Raw genomic sequence first — 19,837 nt, 5'->3', positions numbered from 1 at the left:
ACAAGTCACTGCTTCAGTTCTTATCAATGAGCAAGCAATGCAACCAATCACAGAACACACCAAACCCAGAGGGAAAAAACAGCTCTGTGCTGAATGTTGGGATTGTCCCTTTAAGGGTGACACAGAAGAAGAAGGTTACCTGGTTTGAGGGACAAATTGGGACAGAGAGTGAGTAATCACCCCAGAGGGTGGAGTCCTCTCTTAGGGAAGATATCTAGAAGGCATACAGATGACATGTTGGGATTGGGACAACCGGTGGGCTACAAGTCTCTGTACAAGTTTGTCCTTGTTAATAAATATCCTGATGAAGTCTGTAAGTGTGCATCATTACAAGTTCGGACCAGAATTATTATTTCCCAGTTTTCTTTTACTGATCTTCCATTTTAAAATATATAAGACCAGTTCAGACCAGTATTCTTGTTTCCCCGTTTTACCGTTTCTTCCTTCTAAGAACCAAAAGGTCACCAGCCTCAGAAAGCCCAGTGTGGGTGAAGGGTAGTAATTAGTTTCCAGATTTTGTGGGGAGTCTGACGGGACATCACAGTTTCATTTTTGGAAGAACAGAACATTCTTGCAAAGCAGCAGGGGAAGCTGTGTGTGACACTCATTCATTATTGGCCAAGACTTCCCCCCTGAGCTATTTTTACTGAAGCTAATGTGACTGGTTGCCGAGCATCAAAGGAGAACAACATGCAAACCCTTTTCTGCTGAGCTGCAACCAGATTAAAAGAGATTAGTGTTTATTTTTAGAAAAGGAGTTGATTTGAAAGATAGCCATAGCAGGAAGTGCTAAAAGGTGCTTCAGTCATCCTTTTACAGAACTACACCGTGAAATGAATGAAACAAATTCGACAGGAACGGGTTCAGAGGAAATCCTTGTGAAGTCAGGTTTTCTCCCTTTGCAAAAGGGGAGACTTTGAGTTGATCCTAATGAACAATTCTGCAAGAAATGATAAAGTCAGATGCCCAGACAAACCATTCATTGCGATAAGTGAATAAACAATTACCAGCATTAACGTTAAAAAATGTCCAAAATTTATTTGCTGAAGGAAGCGATAACCAGAAAATTAATTAAGGTGTTTAAGGAATACCTGCTAATTGGAGAGTTAGGAGAGGATATCAAGGGGTCGGTCAATATGATGAAATCTCAGAAGATTTCCACCGATGGAGAGAAATGGATGGACTAAGGAAGGAATTGCTGAGACAATTCTGGGACAAAGAAGCCCATCTGATTTGCACCCCATCCACCACCTTCAACATTCACTCCTCCTCTACCACTGATGCACAGTGGCAGCTGTGTGTACCATACACAAGATGCATTGCAGCAACTCACCTTTGACAGCATCTTTCAAATCAGTGATCTCTACTACCTAGAAGGACAAGGGCAGCAGATGTATGGGAACCCCGCAACTACAAGTTTCCCTCCAAGCCATTCACCATCCTGACTTGGAAATATATTGCCATTCCTTTACTGTCACTGGGATCAAAGTCCCGGAACTCTCTCCTTAACAGCACTGTGGGTCTATCTACACTACATGGACTGCAGCAGTTCAAGAAGGTGGCTCATCACTACCCTTCCAAGAGTGATTAGGGATAGACAATAATGCTGGCCTAGCCAGCAGCACCCACATCCCATGAATGAATAACCAAATTTTTGGACCAAGGAAGCTCAAGGCTCTGCCACTAATGGCATGGAGAGAGTATGGATGCACTGTAGGAACTTTAGGATGCAGGAAGTTGTCAAGATAGAGCAGTTAAAGCCCTGAAGAGATTTGAAGACTTTTAATTCAATGTGTTGGGGGCAGGAAGTCAGAAGAAACACAGGTATGGGTGAACAAGATTCAAAGCAACACAGGATATCACTGGCTGATTTTGCACAAGTTGCAAATAATGTAATTAGGCATATGAAGGAGAGTCAGATTGACCTTTTTGATTCTAAGGTAACCAAAATGTGGATGAATGCTACAGGAGAGTACTGAAGCAGATAGGGTGAATGGGGGTCAAAAGATAGATGTGTTTCACGAGAAAGAAGGAATTGAGGGTATGGTGAGAAGGTGGATAGGTAGGTTTGACAAATATGGTGAGTGGGTTGATAGGTGGGTATGAGGGATATGTTGCATACATGGGGTTGAAGAATATGGTGAAAGGGTGGGCAAGTAGCATCGTGGTTGTGTTATAGGACTAGCAATCCAGGGGCCTGGAGTAATGGTCCAGAGACACAAGTTCAAATCCCACCACAGCAGCTGGGGGAAGTTTAAATTCAGTAAATAAATGAACCTGGAATTGAAAAGCTAGTCTCAGTAATGGTAACCATGAAGCTACTGAATTGTTGTTTTAAAACATGTTCTTTAGGAGAGGGAATCTGCTGTCTTTATCTAGTCTGGCCTATGTGACTCCAGACCCACAACAATGTGGTTGGCTCAACTGGAATGGTTAACCAAGCCGCTCGATTGCCAAGAAGGTGACTCACCACCACCTTCTCAAAAGCAATTCAGAATTGGCAAAAATGCTGGCCTTCATCAGTGATGGCCACCTCCTGTGAATGAATGAAAAAAAAAGTTATGGGTGAGGAATACAGTGGGAAGTTGCGATTAAAAGGTAGATGAGACAGATCTATTTTTAAAAAATGAGGAGAGCTGTTGGACCCATTGTGACGTTCTAACTTCCTGAAAAAAAATCTGTTTACAGGCAAGGTGGCATTTGGAACCAGCAGAGACAGTTGTGGGTTAAGGACGGGTTCAATTGCTATCCATGTGATGTTGCTGCAGATTACAAGTCCTGGCATGCCCAGCATACATCTCAGGGGCACACTAAATCTCTCCGGTGATAGGTTAGATTTTAGAACTCGGGTTGAACAAACACCTGCCTTGCAAGAAAAACATTTCCTGTTTTCCCTCATCTGCAGGTAGAATCTAACCTGTCTGTAAATTAAAAATAAACTGCCCCAATCTCAATTTAAAAAAATAAACTTGTTTTTATGTACGCGTGGTGACTGTTCTTTTAAGGGCAACGCAACACATTATGGGGATTATGGGAACAACACCGTGCTTTACTTACTCACTTAGAAACATTCCAAAATGATTCATTAATAATGAATTGCTTTGAATCACAGTTATACTGTTGTTAAGTAGCTGAAAACAAAAGCCATTTTATACCTTGATGAACTTGGGAGGAGATCTGTCCATGTTGGTGGCGCTGTTGGCTGGTCAGATAGGCTGAGAACTTGACATGCCCATGGGCAGAACAAATGTATCAGATCCCTCAGGCCAAGTGCTGACAGCAGGAACCAATTACTTCAACACTTTGCTTCATCAACATAACATGAAGCAACCTCATCAAGCGAAGGTTGGTGCCTATAATGGCACTGACTTTACGTTGTTTGACCCTGGAGGACTGACTCTATTGGTACACTGGCCATCTGACTAAATTTCCTACAGTAACTTACATTTCAAAATCATTGTGTTGGCTGTAAATCATTTTGAGGCATCACAAGGTCATGAAAGTCTTTATTTTTTGTGAAGGGGAGAGGATGGCGTCAAGTAACACAATGCATCCCCTCTCTGGGGCAGGGAGACATGAGAACTTTGCAGAAAATGAAGAAATAAATTACAATGGAAAAGGGATTGTAAAAGATAAATCCTTTGATCTCTCCGTAGAAACAGAGTGTCATAGAAGAATGAAGTCATAGAGTCATAGAAACCCTACAGCACAGAAAGAGGCCATTCGGCCCATCGAGTCTGCACCGACCACAATCCCACCCAGGCCTTACCCCCATATCCCGACATATTTACCCACTAATCCCTCTAACTTACGCAGCTCGGGACACTAAGGGCAATTTTAGCATGGCCAATCAACCTAACCCGCACATCTTTGGACTGTGGGAGGAAACCGGAGCACCCGGAGAAAACCCACGCAGACACGAGGAGAATGTGCAAACTCCACACAGACAGTGACCCAAGCCGGGAATCGAACCCAGGTCCCTGGAGCTGTGAAGCAGCAGTGCTAACCACTGTGCTACCGTGCCGCCCGGTGTACCATCATCAAACCTACACTGTAGTTATGAAACATGAGGTGCCATTGTTGCTATGGATCACCGTCTGGCATCTCGTCGTCCCAAATCCCAGCAGAAAAGAAGGCCCTAAGGGCATTTTAACTGTTATTTCTGTGTAGTTGAACTCAATGGGGAGTACTGTTTGCGTTGAATTGATTGGCTTGTGTTCTTGCCATAACCAGTAATGGAACACAAACAGAAGGTTTGGAATTGTGAAGCACGCAACTTATGATGTACATGCAACTCACTTGGGTCCTTGTGCCATGTGTTGATGAGATTTTCCCTCTCTGATCTGCTGCAGACACAAAATGTATCCCACAGGCAGGCAAAAACAGTCAGTGGGTATTGCCGATATGAGGGAAGATGGGGATTCTCCTTCCTGGGATGGGGATATCTCATTGCACATGCTTTCTTTAATTAGTAGAGGGCAAAAAGTTTATCATGCTAATTCGTGTTTCAATGTGTTTAAAAGACGCTGCTAATTAAATGGAAAGACACATCAGCTGTCTCCCAATGTTAAGGGTAACTCTTAAGTTACAGTCCAATTACAGGCAATATATGTGATTATCCTGCACTGAAATATTGGAGCAGAGCTTAACTCTTCCTTCCCCGTGGGCAATTAAAAATGAACAGGTTACTTATCCACTCAGATGTCAACCTTTTGCCGCCATTTTGGGATTCTGCAAATTGGCTTGAAGTACCTGCTAAAAGCAGGGAGGAATTTATATGACTTTGGGTCTCATTTTGTCACTAGGACCCTGCATGCTGTAGAACTTGAGGGCCAAGACACCAAAGCCTGGAGGCTGGGACAAAATTGCCCAGTAGCTGTTGCGAAGGACAAAACACCCCACAGATTAAGGGAAACCATTATCTTTATGGAGAAGGAGCAAGAATTCTGCTCCAAACTCACAGTCTCCCTGCCCTGGTCTCTCCATCAACCTCTTTTCCGCTCCTTTAACTTCCTGTTTGCTACTTAGCTGCAAGTTTACCAGAAATCAAATGATCTTTCCCTGCAGGAGGCAACTCAACACCTTAGCTCCACCCAGAATAGGTGGAAAATGGGCTGGCGAGCATTAAAATGAGACCCAGAACTTAAAATAGCCAAGACCTGAAAGGTATGAAACTGCAGCTACGAAATGGTAGAAGAACAGCTGTGATCTTATCAAACCGCAGAGCATTCACCAAGGGCCGAATGGCCTACTCAAATCTTATTTCCTATTTTCTTATGTCCTTGAGTCCCATTTCTCAATCCTCTCAAAACTTGTTTGGCATTCTCATCAACCCCATTGTGTATATTTAGTATATTACTAAGTGTGTACATTGTAATGGTACCTTACCTGACCCTGCACGCTTCCTCCAGCGGATGGCTGATTATCAAGCAGACTCTGAGATGTCTCCAATGCTGACATTGTCTGGATCAGCTCACTGAAACACAAACACAATAGGCAGTACAGTGCTGGCCAATTTTCCTTTAACCCTTGTGTTAACCGCTAAGCAAATTGAACAAATTGCCTGGAGTCTCAAGACATGACAGAGATGGCAGAAAAACATGACGGAGAGATGTGCAGCTATAACTCATAAATTGTCCAGGAATGTGAACGCTAAACAGTTTTTCATTCATAGCACTGTGCTCGGTGGTACTCCACAATACAGTTTCTGGCTCTGAAGCTTGACATGTGTTGGGTTACTGATCTTAGATATAAATGTAGTCAAGGCAATCCAGCTGATTCTCCCCCAGGAAGATAGTGGCCAGTCAAGGTTCCTGCCCATGATCAGTATCCAGTCACTCCTGCTGGAAAGTGCAGACGCTGGACAAAGACCAAGGTCGACACAGTAAGAGTTTTAACAACACCCACCATCAAAGACCAAGGTACCAGAGGATGGGCATCATCAGGGAAAACCAAAGTCCAGTAAGAGTCAGCTTCTTCAGGAGAGTAAATGGGTACAGATAAAAATCCATAGTGCAGGCAGATACTGTATATGTGCCCCCACTAATCAGTTAGCTGCTGGGAAACCCTTACACTTTTCACTGCCGAAAAGGACTGAATGATATTTTACAGAAAGCAGAGGCACGACTGGGCACAAGTTGAAGATAAGGAAAAGTTAAGACACTCTCACAGTTCAATCCATTCATCACATATATTTTCTACACTCTCCCTGGCTTTCTCTTTCTGTCACTGAACCCATAACATCCTGTGGCCAGGCTTTTGTCTCTGAAGTGATTGGGCCCGGATATGTCTTCCATTTATCACCAACAAACCTGATTTCCTGTTTCACACCACACACTTGTTTTCTTCTCAACAGCTTTCCGTAAACGCTAGGTTTGCCCAAGCCTCGACTCCCTTCTCCACATCTGGAGAGGCTCTCCTAACCTCTGCCTTATGCCAATACAAGAGGAAGCTTGTCTGCTGGTGCTTCTCATCTCACCTCTAACCTTCTAACCACGCTTCCTGAGATACTTTTCCTGTTTCTCTCTTTTAGTGGTCTTGTTCCAACCATTGATCTTCTGAATATTCATAATCCATTTCTCCTAAATTTGAAATATCCCATCCTACACAGTCTTCCTCCTCATTACGCAGTCAGTGTGATGAAATCAAGGCTGACTACATATCTCCTGATCCAATTCCCAATCTATCCCAAGATCTCGGAACTGTTAAACTCTGGACTTCTCAGTCTGTCCCCACCTTTCACAACCCATTGGCTTTCAAACCTCAGTCTTCATCACTGAGCCACTTATTCAGCTCATCTCACGCTCTCTCCTTGTCTGATCTATAAGGTTCACTGACGATTATCACAACTGCGAATGCTGGCCAATGCACAGAGGAATCGAACTTGGGCCCTTCAGAGTAGCTGAGAAAGACGGAGCAGTGCTCAGTAATTGGAAAGTACTCCTGCTGTCCATTGCAGGTTTAGGTCCAAAGAATATGAGCTATAACTTGGATATCTGCACATCAAAAGGTGGGAAAGAATGATTTAGTGGCAATCACACAATAATCACTGTCAGTTCAAAGGTCACAGCAGCTAGGTCGCAGGTTGGATGTCAAAAATGAAGCAAGCATGATCCAGAACTGCTGAAGGCTTGAATTGAAAGATAAGTGCAACTAAAGGGAATGCACAGTTCCAACTGTCTTAACATCTGAAACACTCAAGCCAGATGGGGAGCGATTTACCGGTGTTATCAGTCTCTACTTGATATTCAAATTAATGCTTTGGATTTAGGGATTGGGAGTGGGCATTCTGTGAGGAGCAAATTTGCACTATATCTAAACCATGTTGTTCTAGGACTATTTGATGAGACAGTGTGGAGAAGGTATTCAATTTGGGCGGCACGGTAGCACAGTGGTTAGCACTGCTGCTTCACAGCTCCAGGGTCCCGGGTTCGATTCCCGGCTCGGGTCACTGTCTGTGTGGAGTTTGCACATTCTCCTCGTGTCTGCGTGGGTTTCCTCCGGGTGCTCCGGTTTCCTCCCACAGTCCAAAGATGTGCAGGTTAGGTTGATTGGCCAGGTTAAAAAAAAATTGCCCCTTAGAGTCCTGGGATGTGTAGGTTAGAGGGATTAGCGGGTAAAAATATGTGGGGCCTGGGTGGGATTGTGGTCGGTGCGGACTCGATGGGCCGAATGGCCTCCTTCTGCACTGTAGGGTTTCTATGATTCTATGATTCTATGAATTGTATTGAACCTGCCCTAAGAGTGCTTGATGTAACAGTGTAGAGGAAGATTGCACTGTATCTAAACCATGTTGTGCCACACCAGAAGTATGTTATTGGACACTGTAGAGGCAGTTTTACTTTGTATCTAATCCATGTTGTATCTGATCTGGGAGTGCTTGATGGAAAATGTAGCAGGAGCTTTACTTTGTATTTAACCTTTCTGTATCTGACCTGCAAGTGTTTGATGGGACAGTGCAGAAGGAATTTTACATTGCATCTAACTGATGTTGTATATGTACCAAACCAAGAAGTGTTTGATGGGACAAGTGGTGAGGGATACTTATATAACATATTTTGTACCCTCCCTGGGAGTATTTGATAGTAAGAAGTTTAACAACACCAGGTTAAAGTCCAACAGGTTTATTTGGTAGCAAAAGCCACACAAGCTTTCGGAGCTGCAAGCCCCTTCTTCAGGTGAGTGGGAATTCTGTTCACAAACAGAGCATATAAAGACACAACCTCAATTTACATGAATAATGGTTGGAATGCGAATACTTACAACTAATCAAGTCTTTAAGAAACAAAACAATGTGAGTGGAGAGAGCATCAAGACAGGCTAAAAAGATGTGTATTGTCTCCAGACAAGACAGCCAGTGAAACTCTGTGGGGGTTACAAATAGTGTGCCATGAACCCAATATCCCGGTTGAGGCCGTCCTCGTGTGTGCGGAACTTGGCTATCAGTTTCTGCTCAGCGACTCTGCGCTGTCGTGTGTCGCGAAGGCCGCCTTGGAGAACGCTTACCCGAATATCAGAGGCTGAATGCCCGTGACCGCTGAAGTGCTCCCCAACAGGAAGAGAACAGTCTTGCAAGACTGTTGGGGAGCACTTCAGCGGTCACGGGCATTCGGCCTCTGATATTCAGGTAAGCGTTCTCCAAGGCGGCCTTCGCGACACACGACGGCGCAGAGTCGCTGAGCAGAAACTGATAGCCAAGTTCCGCACACACGAGGACGGCCTCAACCGGGATATTGGGTTCATGGCACACTATTTGTAACCCCCACAGAGTTTCACTGGCTGTCTTGTCTGGAGACAATACACATCTTTTTAGCCTGTCTTGATGCTCTCTCCACTCACATTGTTTTGTTTCTTAAAGACTTGATTAGTTGTAAGTATTCGCATTCCAACCATTATTCATGTAAATTGAGGTTGTGTCTTTATATGCTCTGTTTGTGAACAGAATTCCCACTCACCTGAAGAAGGGGCTTGCAGCTCCGAAAGCTTGTGTGGCTTTTGCTACCAAATAAACCTGTTGGACTTTAACCTGGTGTTGTTAAACTTCTTACTGTGTTGACCCCAGTCCAACGCTGGCATCTCCACATCAGTATTTGATAGGACAGTGTAAAGAGAACTTTATTCTAACCAATGCTGTGCTCGTTCTGGGAGTGTTTAATCATAGAATCCCTACAGTGCAGAAAGAGGCCATTAAGCCCATCGAGTCTGCACCGACTCTCCAAAACAGCATTTTATCCAGGCCATCCCCCTCCGCCCTATCCTTGAAACTCCATAACCTGGTGAATCCACCTAACCTACACATGTCTGGACAGTGGGGGGAACCAGAGCACTCAAAGAAAACCCATGCAGACATGGAGAGAACATGTGAACTCCATACAGTCACCCAAGGCCAGAACCAAACCCAGGTCCCTGGCGCTGTGAGACAGCAATGCCAACCACTATGCCACCATGCACTTAATGGGCCAATGTAACAGGCTTTACTCTGTATCTCATCTATGCTGTACCTGACCTGGGACTGTTGATGAGGCAGTGTGAGGGAGCTTTACTTTGTATCAAATTTAAGATGCATCTGATCCTATGGTATATTTTTAATATGAAGTGCAAGTGCTCTAGTTGCTTGATGAATAAGTCTCGATGACAATGCAGATGGTGAATATTATATAACAAACTCAGAAAGATGATTGCAGATCTTTGAGATTTTTTGAAGAATTTATAAAGTCCAGTGCCAGATCTTGTTTGGAGTGACAATGCATGCACGCATGTGCCTACCTGCTAAGGCCTTTGGTGAGTAAACTGAGCAAGAGACGCAGCTGCCACATGTCCACGGATGAGGAGTTTATGTGTTCGGCATCCTTCAACACGTCCTGCTCGATGTAGTCGCAAAGGGCCTTGTGAAATCCTCTCGGAGCCCTACAGGACAAAGAGTCAGTGGGTTCACTGTCCTCACACTGCTACAATAGGGATGAAAATAGCCACTGAAAGAGGGCCATTCCCCAACCCTTTCCCAATGGAAGGAGAATGTTGCTTCTATCCAAGCATTTGTCACAAGCCGACGGTGGAGGGTGGGGGAGTAACTTTACTCACCTCCTCACTGAACGTTTGAACAGAGACCGTGGGGGAGGGGAAAACAGTGCTGTGAAAGAAAAAAATCCAGCAAGAGAAAGTGTTGAATTGAGCTGTTACCCCAAATGACAGAGTGTGAGAGATCAAGGACCTTAGTCTCGATCCCGTGACATTTGATACCTCACCCAGTGAGAGTCTCTGCTGAGAATGATGTCTGATACTCTAACACATGAAGATCTCCCAAATAAGGGCCAGTGTGTTTGCATTCACTGTTTGCTTTATAGTGAGGGGTGTCTATGAGTAGAACAGATGATATTAGTATTTAAGGTGTATGGCTGAAGTATTTAATCAAGGGCATGCCCACAACATATGACTGGTCTACACCTCTGCATGGCTCAGTGGTTCACTGGAACAGCTTCACCACAGCACTGTTACAATGCGGATGTAATTGAATACGAATGGAAGAATGCTAGCCTGATGAGCCTCATACTTAACCAAACAGAAAAAGATTATTCTGTTGGAATCCAGCAAATTCACAGCTGGCAAGAGATAAGCCAAGTGGGATTGGTCAAATTTTTGACAAGGAATAAAGTGTGGTGGGGGTGGGGTGAGGTCAAGTGTGTGGAGTGACATGGGGTGGATCTTCAATTCAGGATCGGGATTTAAATATAGTGAAGTTCAGTCTCTTCCAAGACCTTCCTCCTGCCCCAACCCCAACACCAGGTTTGTTGGACCCCCATTTTGAACATAGGCTTAGTTACTGTGCCAAAACAGCAGTGTCCACTTCTTCAAGACGTCTTGCGAGGATCTCGCTGACCAGGGACTTGCTGGCATCACTCCGAATCCTTGCTGTGGAGTCAACGACATTGGCAGCACCTGTAAAATTTTGAGAAAGTTGATGTCAGCATCAGTGTTCTAACAACCAAGAGTAAAATAAATCTTGTCTTAAGAGGACTAAAAATGAAACAACGGCCGCGATTCTCCCAAAAGTGCTGAATTGGTGGGAGAACTGTTCTAAATCCCGACTGTTCTGGTTCTGTCAGTTTAGTTTCTCACCTGAATCTCCGCACTCTGTGTACTGAAGAGGTCCCATTCATGAATCTCATTAAAAACCCAGGGGGCAGGGCCTATTCGCGCCGGAATTTGACAGTTCTGGAACTCTGCGCATGTGCAGTGGCCCCAATCTGTCAGACTCCCCATTTGCTGGCCAGCCCAATCGCTGGCCAGCCTGGGACCACTGCAGTGCTGCCCCTCTAACCCCCCCCCACGGCCCGATCGCAACCTCCACAGCAATTCCCGGGCCAGCCCTGACCACCCCCACGTCCCGGAGAGCCCTGATGCACAACCCACTCCCCCCAGCAGTGGTGATCCTCCCACCTCCCGGCAGACTCCCTCCCCCCTCCCCTAGCAGACCACCCCTCCCTCCCCAGCCCACCCCAATCGCTGCCCTCCCTCCATCCCAGACTGAGCCTGTCCACAGAATGGCAGTGGGACCCCCCCCACCGATTGCCCCGAGGCCTTGCCCACAATAGGCCCCACCCCCTTGGCACTGCCCAGTGCCCCCTGGGCATGGGCACTTTGCCCCTTGGGCAGTGCCAGGGTGTATAGGCTGGCACTGCCAGGATGCCCATGCCCAGGGGGCACCACCCCCCCAGCCATCCGACCCCCAGGGGGGCCCCGATTGCCGCCCTTTCATTCTGGCGGAGTCTCCGCTCGTTCCCCGAACGTGGGGAACTAGTCTGAACCCAGCCGGAATGCTCCTAGCGGGGTGGGAGATCAATCAGGTCCCGATAATGAGCCAATAAACATATTTCAAACACATGCAAAAAAGATTTAAATTATTTACCTGCCTTCCTGCCGGTTTCCAGCGTGGTCTGACCAGCGACTGTTTGTCTGCTCTGGGAGATGTGCATGTGTTCCCGGCGCATGCACAAATCCCAGCACAAGTCTGGTGATGCGCATCTCCCACCTCGACCCAACAATGGTCGCAATGGGAGAATCATGGGCCAACATCTCTGATCCAAGAACCAAATAAAGTTGCTTCTTGTGCATCAGTCAGAGCCCAATGCGAACTGGTTATGGGTAGCATGGATAGGGGTGGGGATGGCACTGGCTTCAGGATCAGCCCATTCCTCCCCCCCCACCCTGGCTCACTCAATAATACAAATACACAATCCGATCCCAGAGCACTGTACCTCAGGCTTGCTCCATCACTGCCTCTTGTTACAGTCCACACTAACAAATCAACTCACCCAGCCTACTTCAGTTGGTCAGGTGAAGTCCTCACAATCATAGCCTAGTGCATGTCAACATCCCTCATATATTCCCAGTCAGCGGAGTAGTGCAAGGCTGTTTGGGCATGAGAGTTACCAGAGCGAATCCCAATTTCCCCTGCAGCCATCACAGACACATCATGTTGTCCAGTGTTGGATAGTGCTCTGAAGCAGGAGCCCGACTGACCTGTCATCCCCTTAGTCCAAAGGAATCTTCCCAACTATAAAACTCTATTTACTCAATTTGCCCTCCGGCTGAGAACAGTGAACTCAGCTCAGACTGGAAGCTGGACAACCTCCCTATCCGCATAGCTCATAACCAGAAGGTGATAAGGTGGGTGAGGACATTGGTGGTGGGTGTCGTCTTACTCACAATTCAATTGGGACAGATTAACCCCAGACTGCAAATCAGAATATTTCCCTTCTTTTACCTATTGCCACCTCCTCTCCCTCCACCTCTTCCACTCTTTCCACAGGATACCGCAGGTTAGTCACCAGCCCGGTGTTCTCCTGTTTGTAATATTCAATCAAGTCCGGCATCTTTACAAAATTCTTCGGCTTGATCCCTGCTGAAGCCTAGGAACAAACAGACAAGATTTACCATAAACATCTTTCGCCCTCTCGTCCCTCACTTTGGTTTCCCCCTTGTCCCTCTCACAAGCTTCAGTGTCACCCAGTCAGTTCACTGTTCACTCATTCATAGAATCATAGAATCATAGAAACCCTACAGTACAGAAAGAGGCCATTTGGCCCATCGAGTCTGCGCCGACCACAATCCCAACCAGGCCCCACCCCCATATCCCTACATATTTACCCACTAATCCCTCTAACCTACGCATCTCAGGACACTAAGGGCAATTTTTAGCATGGCCAATCAACCTAACCCGCCCATCTTTAGACTGTGGGAGGAAACCCTTGCAGACATGAGGAGAATGTGCTAACTCCACACAGACAGTGACCCAAGCCAGGAATCGAACCCAGGTCCCTGGAGTTGTGAAGCAGCAGTGCTAGCCACTGTGCTACCGTGCCGCCCTTAATACAATTTCTCTCAGTCATTTTGCAATCTACAAGGCCTGAATCTGGAAGGTGCCTGTCCTTTATCCGAATGCCATACACACACAATCAATCACAACCAGCAAACATACATATACACACAGAACACTTTCACTGCTTACTCTGCTTTATAGTCCCAGTATACTTGGATATGTGGGGAGATGAAATTCTTTGGGCGCTGATGCAAAGTAGGTGGTATCACATGGACTGCCTTTACACCTCTGCTCATATTTAATCCTAATGAGGTGAATACAGCTGAATGTGTTGGGAGCATGACAGGCAACCCATGCAATATCGCTTGTTTAACGCTACCTCTCAAGGTCTTTCATACCCTAGTGAGTTTTACTTATGGTCATCCCTCCATTATTGTTTCTCTAAAGATCCCAAAGGTCTAATCCTTCTCTGTCTCAGTTCAGATTAATTTCATACTGTGGCCAGATATTGATTGATCCACAGTCATCGTGTCAACATAACTTTTGATTTTGATTTAATTTGATTTATTATTGTCACATGTATTAGCATACGGTGAAAAGTATTGTTTCTTGCGCGCTATACAGACAATGCATACTGTTCATTGAGAAGGAAAGGAGAGAGTGCAGAATGTAGTGTTACAGTCACAGCTAAGGTGTAGAGAAAGATCAACTTAATGCGAGGTCGGTCCATTCAAAAGTCTGATGGCAGTAGGGAAGAAACTGTTCTTGTTGAGTTGAATATAGCCAGCAGTTTTTCAATGGGGTTTTACTTTCTGATCCAGTGTTCTTGTTAATGAAACAATGATGTAAAGAAATGAACCTGGTGGATATACTACACTCTCCAATCCCATCCCTTCAATCAGATCATTGTTCTATGTCCACAAGCAACCAATTTATTGAATATTCAACAAGGAGCACAAAATGTGGCTTCAACATAAGCATTCAGGAAAAACACCAACTGACTGAACCTTTTACAAGAAATTACACCACTTGACAGTGTCTTTAAATCTGTGTTATCTATATCAGTTAGTTAGATGATACATAAGTGATGGCTTGTCAATATTAATCAGAGCTTTACAACAGCACATTCGTGAAGCACCAGCTGAAATTCTCTTTGGTCTTTCAGAACCCTCGAATTCCAGAACTAATTCGATGACCTTTGTCTGGTCAGGGAGAATGAGGAGGTGATAGAAAGGAGTTACAGGCAGGTGGTCACACCGGGGCCACAGGAGGCAGACAAGTGGGTCACGGTTAGGAAGGGGAAGGGGAAAGGTCAGGTACTAGAGAGTACCCCAGTGGCTGTGCCCCTTAACAATAAGTACTCCTGTTTGAGTGCTGTTGGGGGGGACAGCCTACCTGGGGGAAGCAACAGTGGCCGTGCCTCCGGCACAGAGTCCGGCCGTGGAGCTCAGAAGGGTAGGGAAAGGAGGAGGAAGGCAGTAGTGATGGAGGACTCTATAGTGAGGGGGTCGGACAGGCGATTCTGTGGACACGGTCAAGAAACTCGGATGGTAGTTTGCCTCCCTAGTGCCAGGATCCGGGATGTTTCTGATCACATCCAAGATATCCTGAAGTGGGAGGGAGAAGAGCCAGAGGTCGTGGTACATATTGGTACCAATGACAAAGGTAGGAAAAGGGAAGAGGTCCTGAAAGGAGAATATAGGGAGTTGGGAAGGGAGTAGAGAAGAAGTACCGCAAAAGTAGTAATCTCGGGATTGCTGCCTGTGCCACGCGACAGTGAGAGTAGGAATGGAATGAGGTGGAGGATAAATGCATGGCTGAGGGACTGGAGCAGGGGGCAGGGATTCAGGTTTCTGGATCATTGGGACTTCTTTTGGGACAGGTGTGACCTGTACAATAAGGATGGGTTGCACTTGAATCCCAGGGGGACCAATATCCTGGCGGGGAGGTTTGCTAAGGCTACAGGGGAGAGTTTAAACTAGAATGGTTGGGGGGTGGGAATCAAATTGAAGTGACTGGGAGAGAGGAGGTTAGCTCACAAATAGAGAAAGCTTGTCGACAGTGTGAGAGTGAGGATAGGCAGGTGATAGAGAAAGGGAGCGCTCAGACCGAAGGTTTGAGATGTGTCTATTTTAACGCAAGGAGTGTTGTGAACAAAGTGGATGAGCTTAGAGCGTGGATCACTACTTGGAAATATGATGTGGTGGCCATTACAGAGACTTGGATGACTCAGGGACAGGACTGGTTACTTCAAGTGTCGGGTTTCAGATGTTTCAGAAGGGACAGGGAGGGAGGCAAAAGAGGTGGGGGAGTGGCACTGTTGATCAGAGATAGTGTCACGGCTGCAGAAAAGATGGACACCATGGAGGGATTGTCTACGGAGTCTCTGTGGGTGGAGGTTAGGAACAGGAAGGGGTCAATAACTTTACTGGGTGTTTTCTATAGGCCGCCCAATAGTAACAGGGATGTTGAGGAGCAGATAGGGAAACAGATCCTGGAAAGGTGTAATAATAACAGAGTTATCGTGATGGGAGATTTTAATTTCCCAAATATTGATTGGAATCTCCCTAGAGTAAGGGGTGTAGATGGGGAGGAGTTTGTTAGGTGTGTTCAGGAGGTTTCTTGACACAGTATGTAGATAAGCCTACAAGAGGAGAGGCTATACTTGATTTGGTATTGGGAAATGAACTTGGTCAGGTGTCAGATCTCTCAGTGGGAGAGCATTTTGGAGACAGTGATCATAATTCAATCTCCTTTACAATAGCATTGGAGAGAGAGAGGATCAGACAAGTTAGAAAAGTGTTTAATTGGAGTAAGGGGAATTATGAGGCTATCAGGCAGGAAATTGGAGGCTTAAATTGGAAAGAGGTTTTCTCAGGGAAATGTACGGAAGAAATGTGGCAAATTTTCAGGGAATATTTGTCTGGAGTTCTGCATAGCAACGTTCCAATGAGACAGGGAAGTTATGGTAGGTTACAGGAACCGTGGTGTACAAAGGCTGTAATGAATCTAGTCAAGAAGAAAAGAAAAGCTTACAAAAGGTTCAGGGAGCTAGGTAATGTTGGAGATCTTGAAGAGTATACAGATAATAGGAAGGATCTTAAGAAGGAAATTAGGAGAGCCAGAAGGGGTCATGAGAAGGCCTTGGCAGGCAAGATTAAGGAAAACCCCAAGGCATTCTACAAGTATGTGAAGAGCAAGAGGATAAGACGTGAAAGAATAGGACCTATCAAGTGTGACGGTGGGAAAGTTTGTATGGAACGGGAAGAAATAGCAGAGGTACTTAATGAATACTTTACTTCAGTATTCACTATGGAAAAGGATCTTGGTGGTTGTAGTGCTGACTTGCAGCAGACTGAAAAGCTTGAGCATGTAGATATTAAGAAAGAGGATGTGTTGGAGCTTTTGAAAAGCATCAAGTTAGATAAGTCACCTGGACCGGATGAGATGTACCCCAGGCTACTGTGGGAGGCGAGGGAAGAGATTGCTGAGCCTCTGGCGATGATCTTTGCATCATCAATGGAGACGGGAGAGGTTCCGGAGGATTGGAGGATTGCGGATGTTGTTCCTTTATTCAAGAAAGGGAGTAGAGATAACCCTGGAAATTATAGACCAGTGAGTCTAGCCTCAGTGGTTGGTAAGTTGATGGAGAAGATCCTGAGAGGCAAGACTTATGAACATTTGGAGAGGTATAATATGATTAAGAATAGTCAGCATGGCTTTGTCAAAGGCAGATCATGCCTTACGAGCCTGATTGAATTTTTTGAGGATGTGACTAAACACATTGATGAAGGAAGAGCAGTAGATGTGGTATATATGGACTTCTGCAAGGCATTTGATAAGGTGCCCCATGCAAGGCTTATTGAGAAAGTGAGGGGGCATGGGATCCAAGGGGACATTGCTTTGTGGATCCAGAACTGGCTTGCCCACAGAAGGCAAAGAGTGGTTATAGATGGGTCATATTCTGAATGGAGGTCGGTCACCAGTGGAGTGCCCCAGGGATCTGTTCTGGGACCCTTACTCTTTGTGACTTTTATGAATGACCTGGATGAGGAAGTGGAGGGATGGGTTGGTAAGTTTGCTGATGACACAAAGGTTGGAGGTGTTGTGGATAGTGTGGAGGGATGTCAGAAGTTGCAGTGAGACATTGATCGGATGCAAGACTGGGCGGAGAAGTGGCAGATGGAGTTCAACCCAGATAAGTGTGAGGTGGTTCATTTTGGCAGGTCAAATAGGATGGCGGAATATAATATTAATGGTAGGACTCTTGGCAGAGTGGAAGATCAGAAGGATCTTGGGGTCCGAGTTCATAGGACGCTCAAAGCAGCTGTGCAGGTTGAGGCTGTGGTTAAGAAGGCGTATGGTGTACTGGCCTTCATCGATCGAGGAATTGAGTTTAGAAGTCGTGAGATAATGTTGCAGCTATATAAGACCCTGGTCAGACCACACTTGGAGTACTGTGCTCAGTTCTGGTTGCCTCATTACAGGAAGGATGTGGAAGCCATAGAAAGGGTGCAGAGGAGATTTACAAGGATGTTGCCTGGGTTGGGGAGCATGCCTTATGAGGATAGGTTGAGTGAGCTCGGCCTTTTCTCCTTGGAGAGACGAAGGATGAGGGGTGATCTGATAGAGGTGTATAAGATGTTGAGAGGTATTGATCGAGTGGACAGTCAGAGGCTTTTTCCCAGGGCTGAAATGGTTGCCACAAGAGGACACGGGTTTAAGGTGCTGGGGAGTAGAAACAAAGGAGATGTCAGGGGTAAGTTTTTCACTCAGAGGGTGGTGGGTGCATGGAATGGGCTGCCAGCAACAGTGGTGGAGGCGGATTCGATAGGGTCTTTTAAGAGACTTTTAGATAAGTAGATGGAACTTAGTAAGATAGAAGGTTATAGGTAAGCCTAGTAATCGCTAAGGTAGGGACATGTTCGGCACTACTTTGTGGGCTGAAGGGCCTGTATTGTGCTGTAGTTTTTGTATGTTTCTATGTTTCTAATTCTTTGAATGAGCAGTGCCATTAAATTTTCTCATGACCAGCGGCTCTAAAATACTCCCATAATTTACCAGTCTTGCAACACATCCTTAACTCAGTTATATATGGTTTCTCCATTTTCTCTGTACAAACAGACTATCATAAACAGATCACAATGCATTTAAGGTTTATTATTTGTTGTTCGATTAGAGTTTGATGTGCTACCAGAACAATACATCTTTGGGAGTTTATTGGCTTTACTCAGGGTATTTTTAACTTCGGTATCTCGGCTGACTTTTGGAGAAGAGCCTGAGCTCTCCATGTCCCTGAGACGGTGTTTTCACTTGCGCTGGACAAATCTGTAGGGTGCACAGGGAACTAAAGTAAAGTCTTTTTTAGTTTATTTCGAGACCATTTTTATCCTGTGCTCCCACTTAATCTCATCGGAGAGCACTCGAATAACATTACACTCGGTATGCCCAGCCTCCACCAGCCAAAGAAACTTATTAAACAGATACAGCAATCACCCAACATCTATGTTTACAACAATTATTAAGCTCTGCTAAATGCTTGTGTAGCAGAAAATAACAAATTGCTCACAACAGTTGTGCTAAAAATTATCAAAGTAATAATTTTGCTTGCTGGTTCTTTTCCTTCAACATCTATGGAAGTTAGCTTTTTTAAAGTCCATTCTCAGGATGTGGACAAGACCAGCTTTTATTGTCCATCTCTAGTTGCCCTGATGAGGGCCACTTCAGGGGGCAGGAACATGTCACCCACGTCAGTGTGGTACTGAAGTCACATGTAGGCTAGACCAGTTAACGACACGAGTGAACCAACTGAGTTTAACAACAGTCCAACGGCTTCATGGTTACCTTATGTTTCCAGGTAGCTAATAGTGCACGGTTTCCAGGAGAAAGTTGACACACTTGTTTAGTTGTTCTGATGACTGGGCTTCTTCCAAAGACAGAAGACAGAGAGTAATGGTGGAAAGGTGTTTTTCAGAATGGAGATCTGCAGCTAGTGGTGTTCTGCAGGGATCAGTGCTGGGACTTCTGTTGTTTGTAGTGTATATAAATGATCTGGAGGAAAATGTGGGTGGTCTGATTAGTAAGTTTGCGGGTGACATGAAGATTGGTGGAGTTTCTGATAGTGCCGGGGATTGTCAGAGGATACAACAGGATATAGATATATTGGAGACTTGGGCACTTGCGCAGATGGTGTTTAATCTGGACAAATGCGAGGTGATGCATTCTGGAGGATCAAATTTAGGTGTAAATTACACTGCAAATGGCATAACCCTTAGGAACATTAGGATCTGGGCATGCAGGTACACAGTTCCCTAAAAGCGACAACACAAGTGGCCAAGGTGATTAAGAAGGCATATGGCATGCTTGCCTTCATTGGCCGGGGCATTGAGTACAAGAGTTGGGAAATCATGTTGCAACTATATAAAACCTTGGTTAGGCTGCATTTGGAGTATTGCGAGCAGTTCTGGTCACCACACTACCAGAAAAGCTTTGGACAGAGTGTAAAGAAAGTTCACCAGG

At 45.5% G+C, this 19,837-nt stretch overlaps 1 protein-coding gene across 1 annotated transcript in view; it reads right to left on the bottom strand.

The window, feature by feature from the left end:
* Window positions 1–19,837, bottom strand: part of inpp5d (inositol polyphosphate-5-phosphatase D) — a 184,255-nt gene that overhangs the window by 107,340 nt on the left and 57,078 nt on the right. Inside the window, exons 4-7 of the mRNA XM_078209150.1 lie at window positions 12,764–12,908; window positions 10,821–10,935; window positions 9,766–9,906; window positions 5,389–5,476 (exon numbers count right to left, since the gene is read on the bottom strand). Of these exons, the coding sequence (XP_078065276.1) occupies window positions 5,389–5,476; window positions 9,766–9,906; window positions 10,821–10,935; window positions 12,764–12,908 (489 nt within the window). The remainder of the gene's footprint in view (window positions 1–5,388; window positions 5,477–9,765; window positions 9,907–10,820; window positions 10,936–12,763; window positions 12,909–19,837) is intronic.

This window comes from Mustelus asterias, chromosome 3 (genome assembly GCF_964213995.1).
Source record: "Mustelus asterias chromosome 3, sMusAst1.hap1.1, whole genome shotgun sequence".
Lineage (NCBI taxonomy): Eukaryota > Metazoa > Chordata > Chondrichthyes > Carcharhiniformes > Triakidae > Mustelus > Mustelus asterias.
The sequence above is the reverse complement of the archived record's forward strand: the minus strand, read 5'-3'. Positions and strand labels throughout refer to the sequence as shown.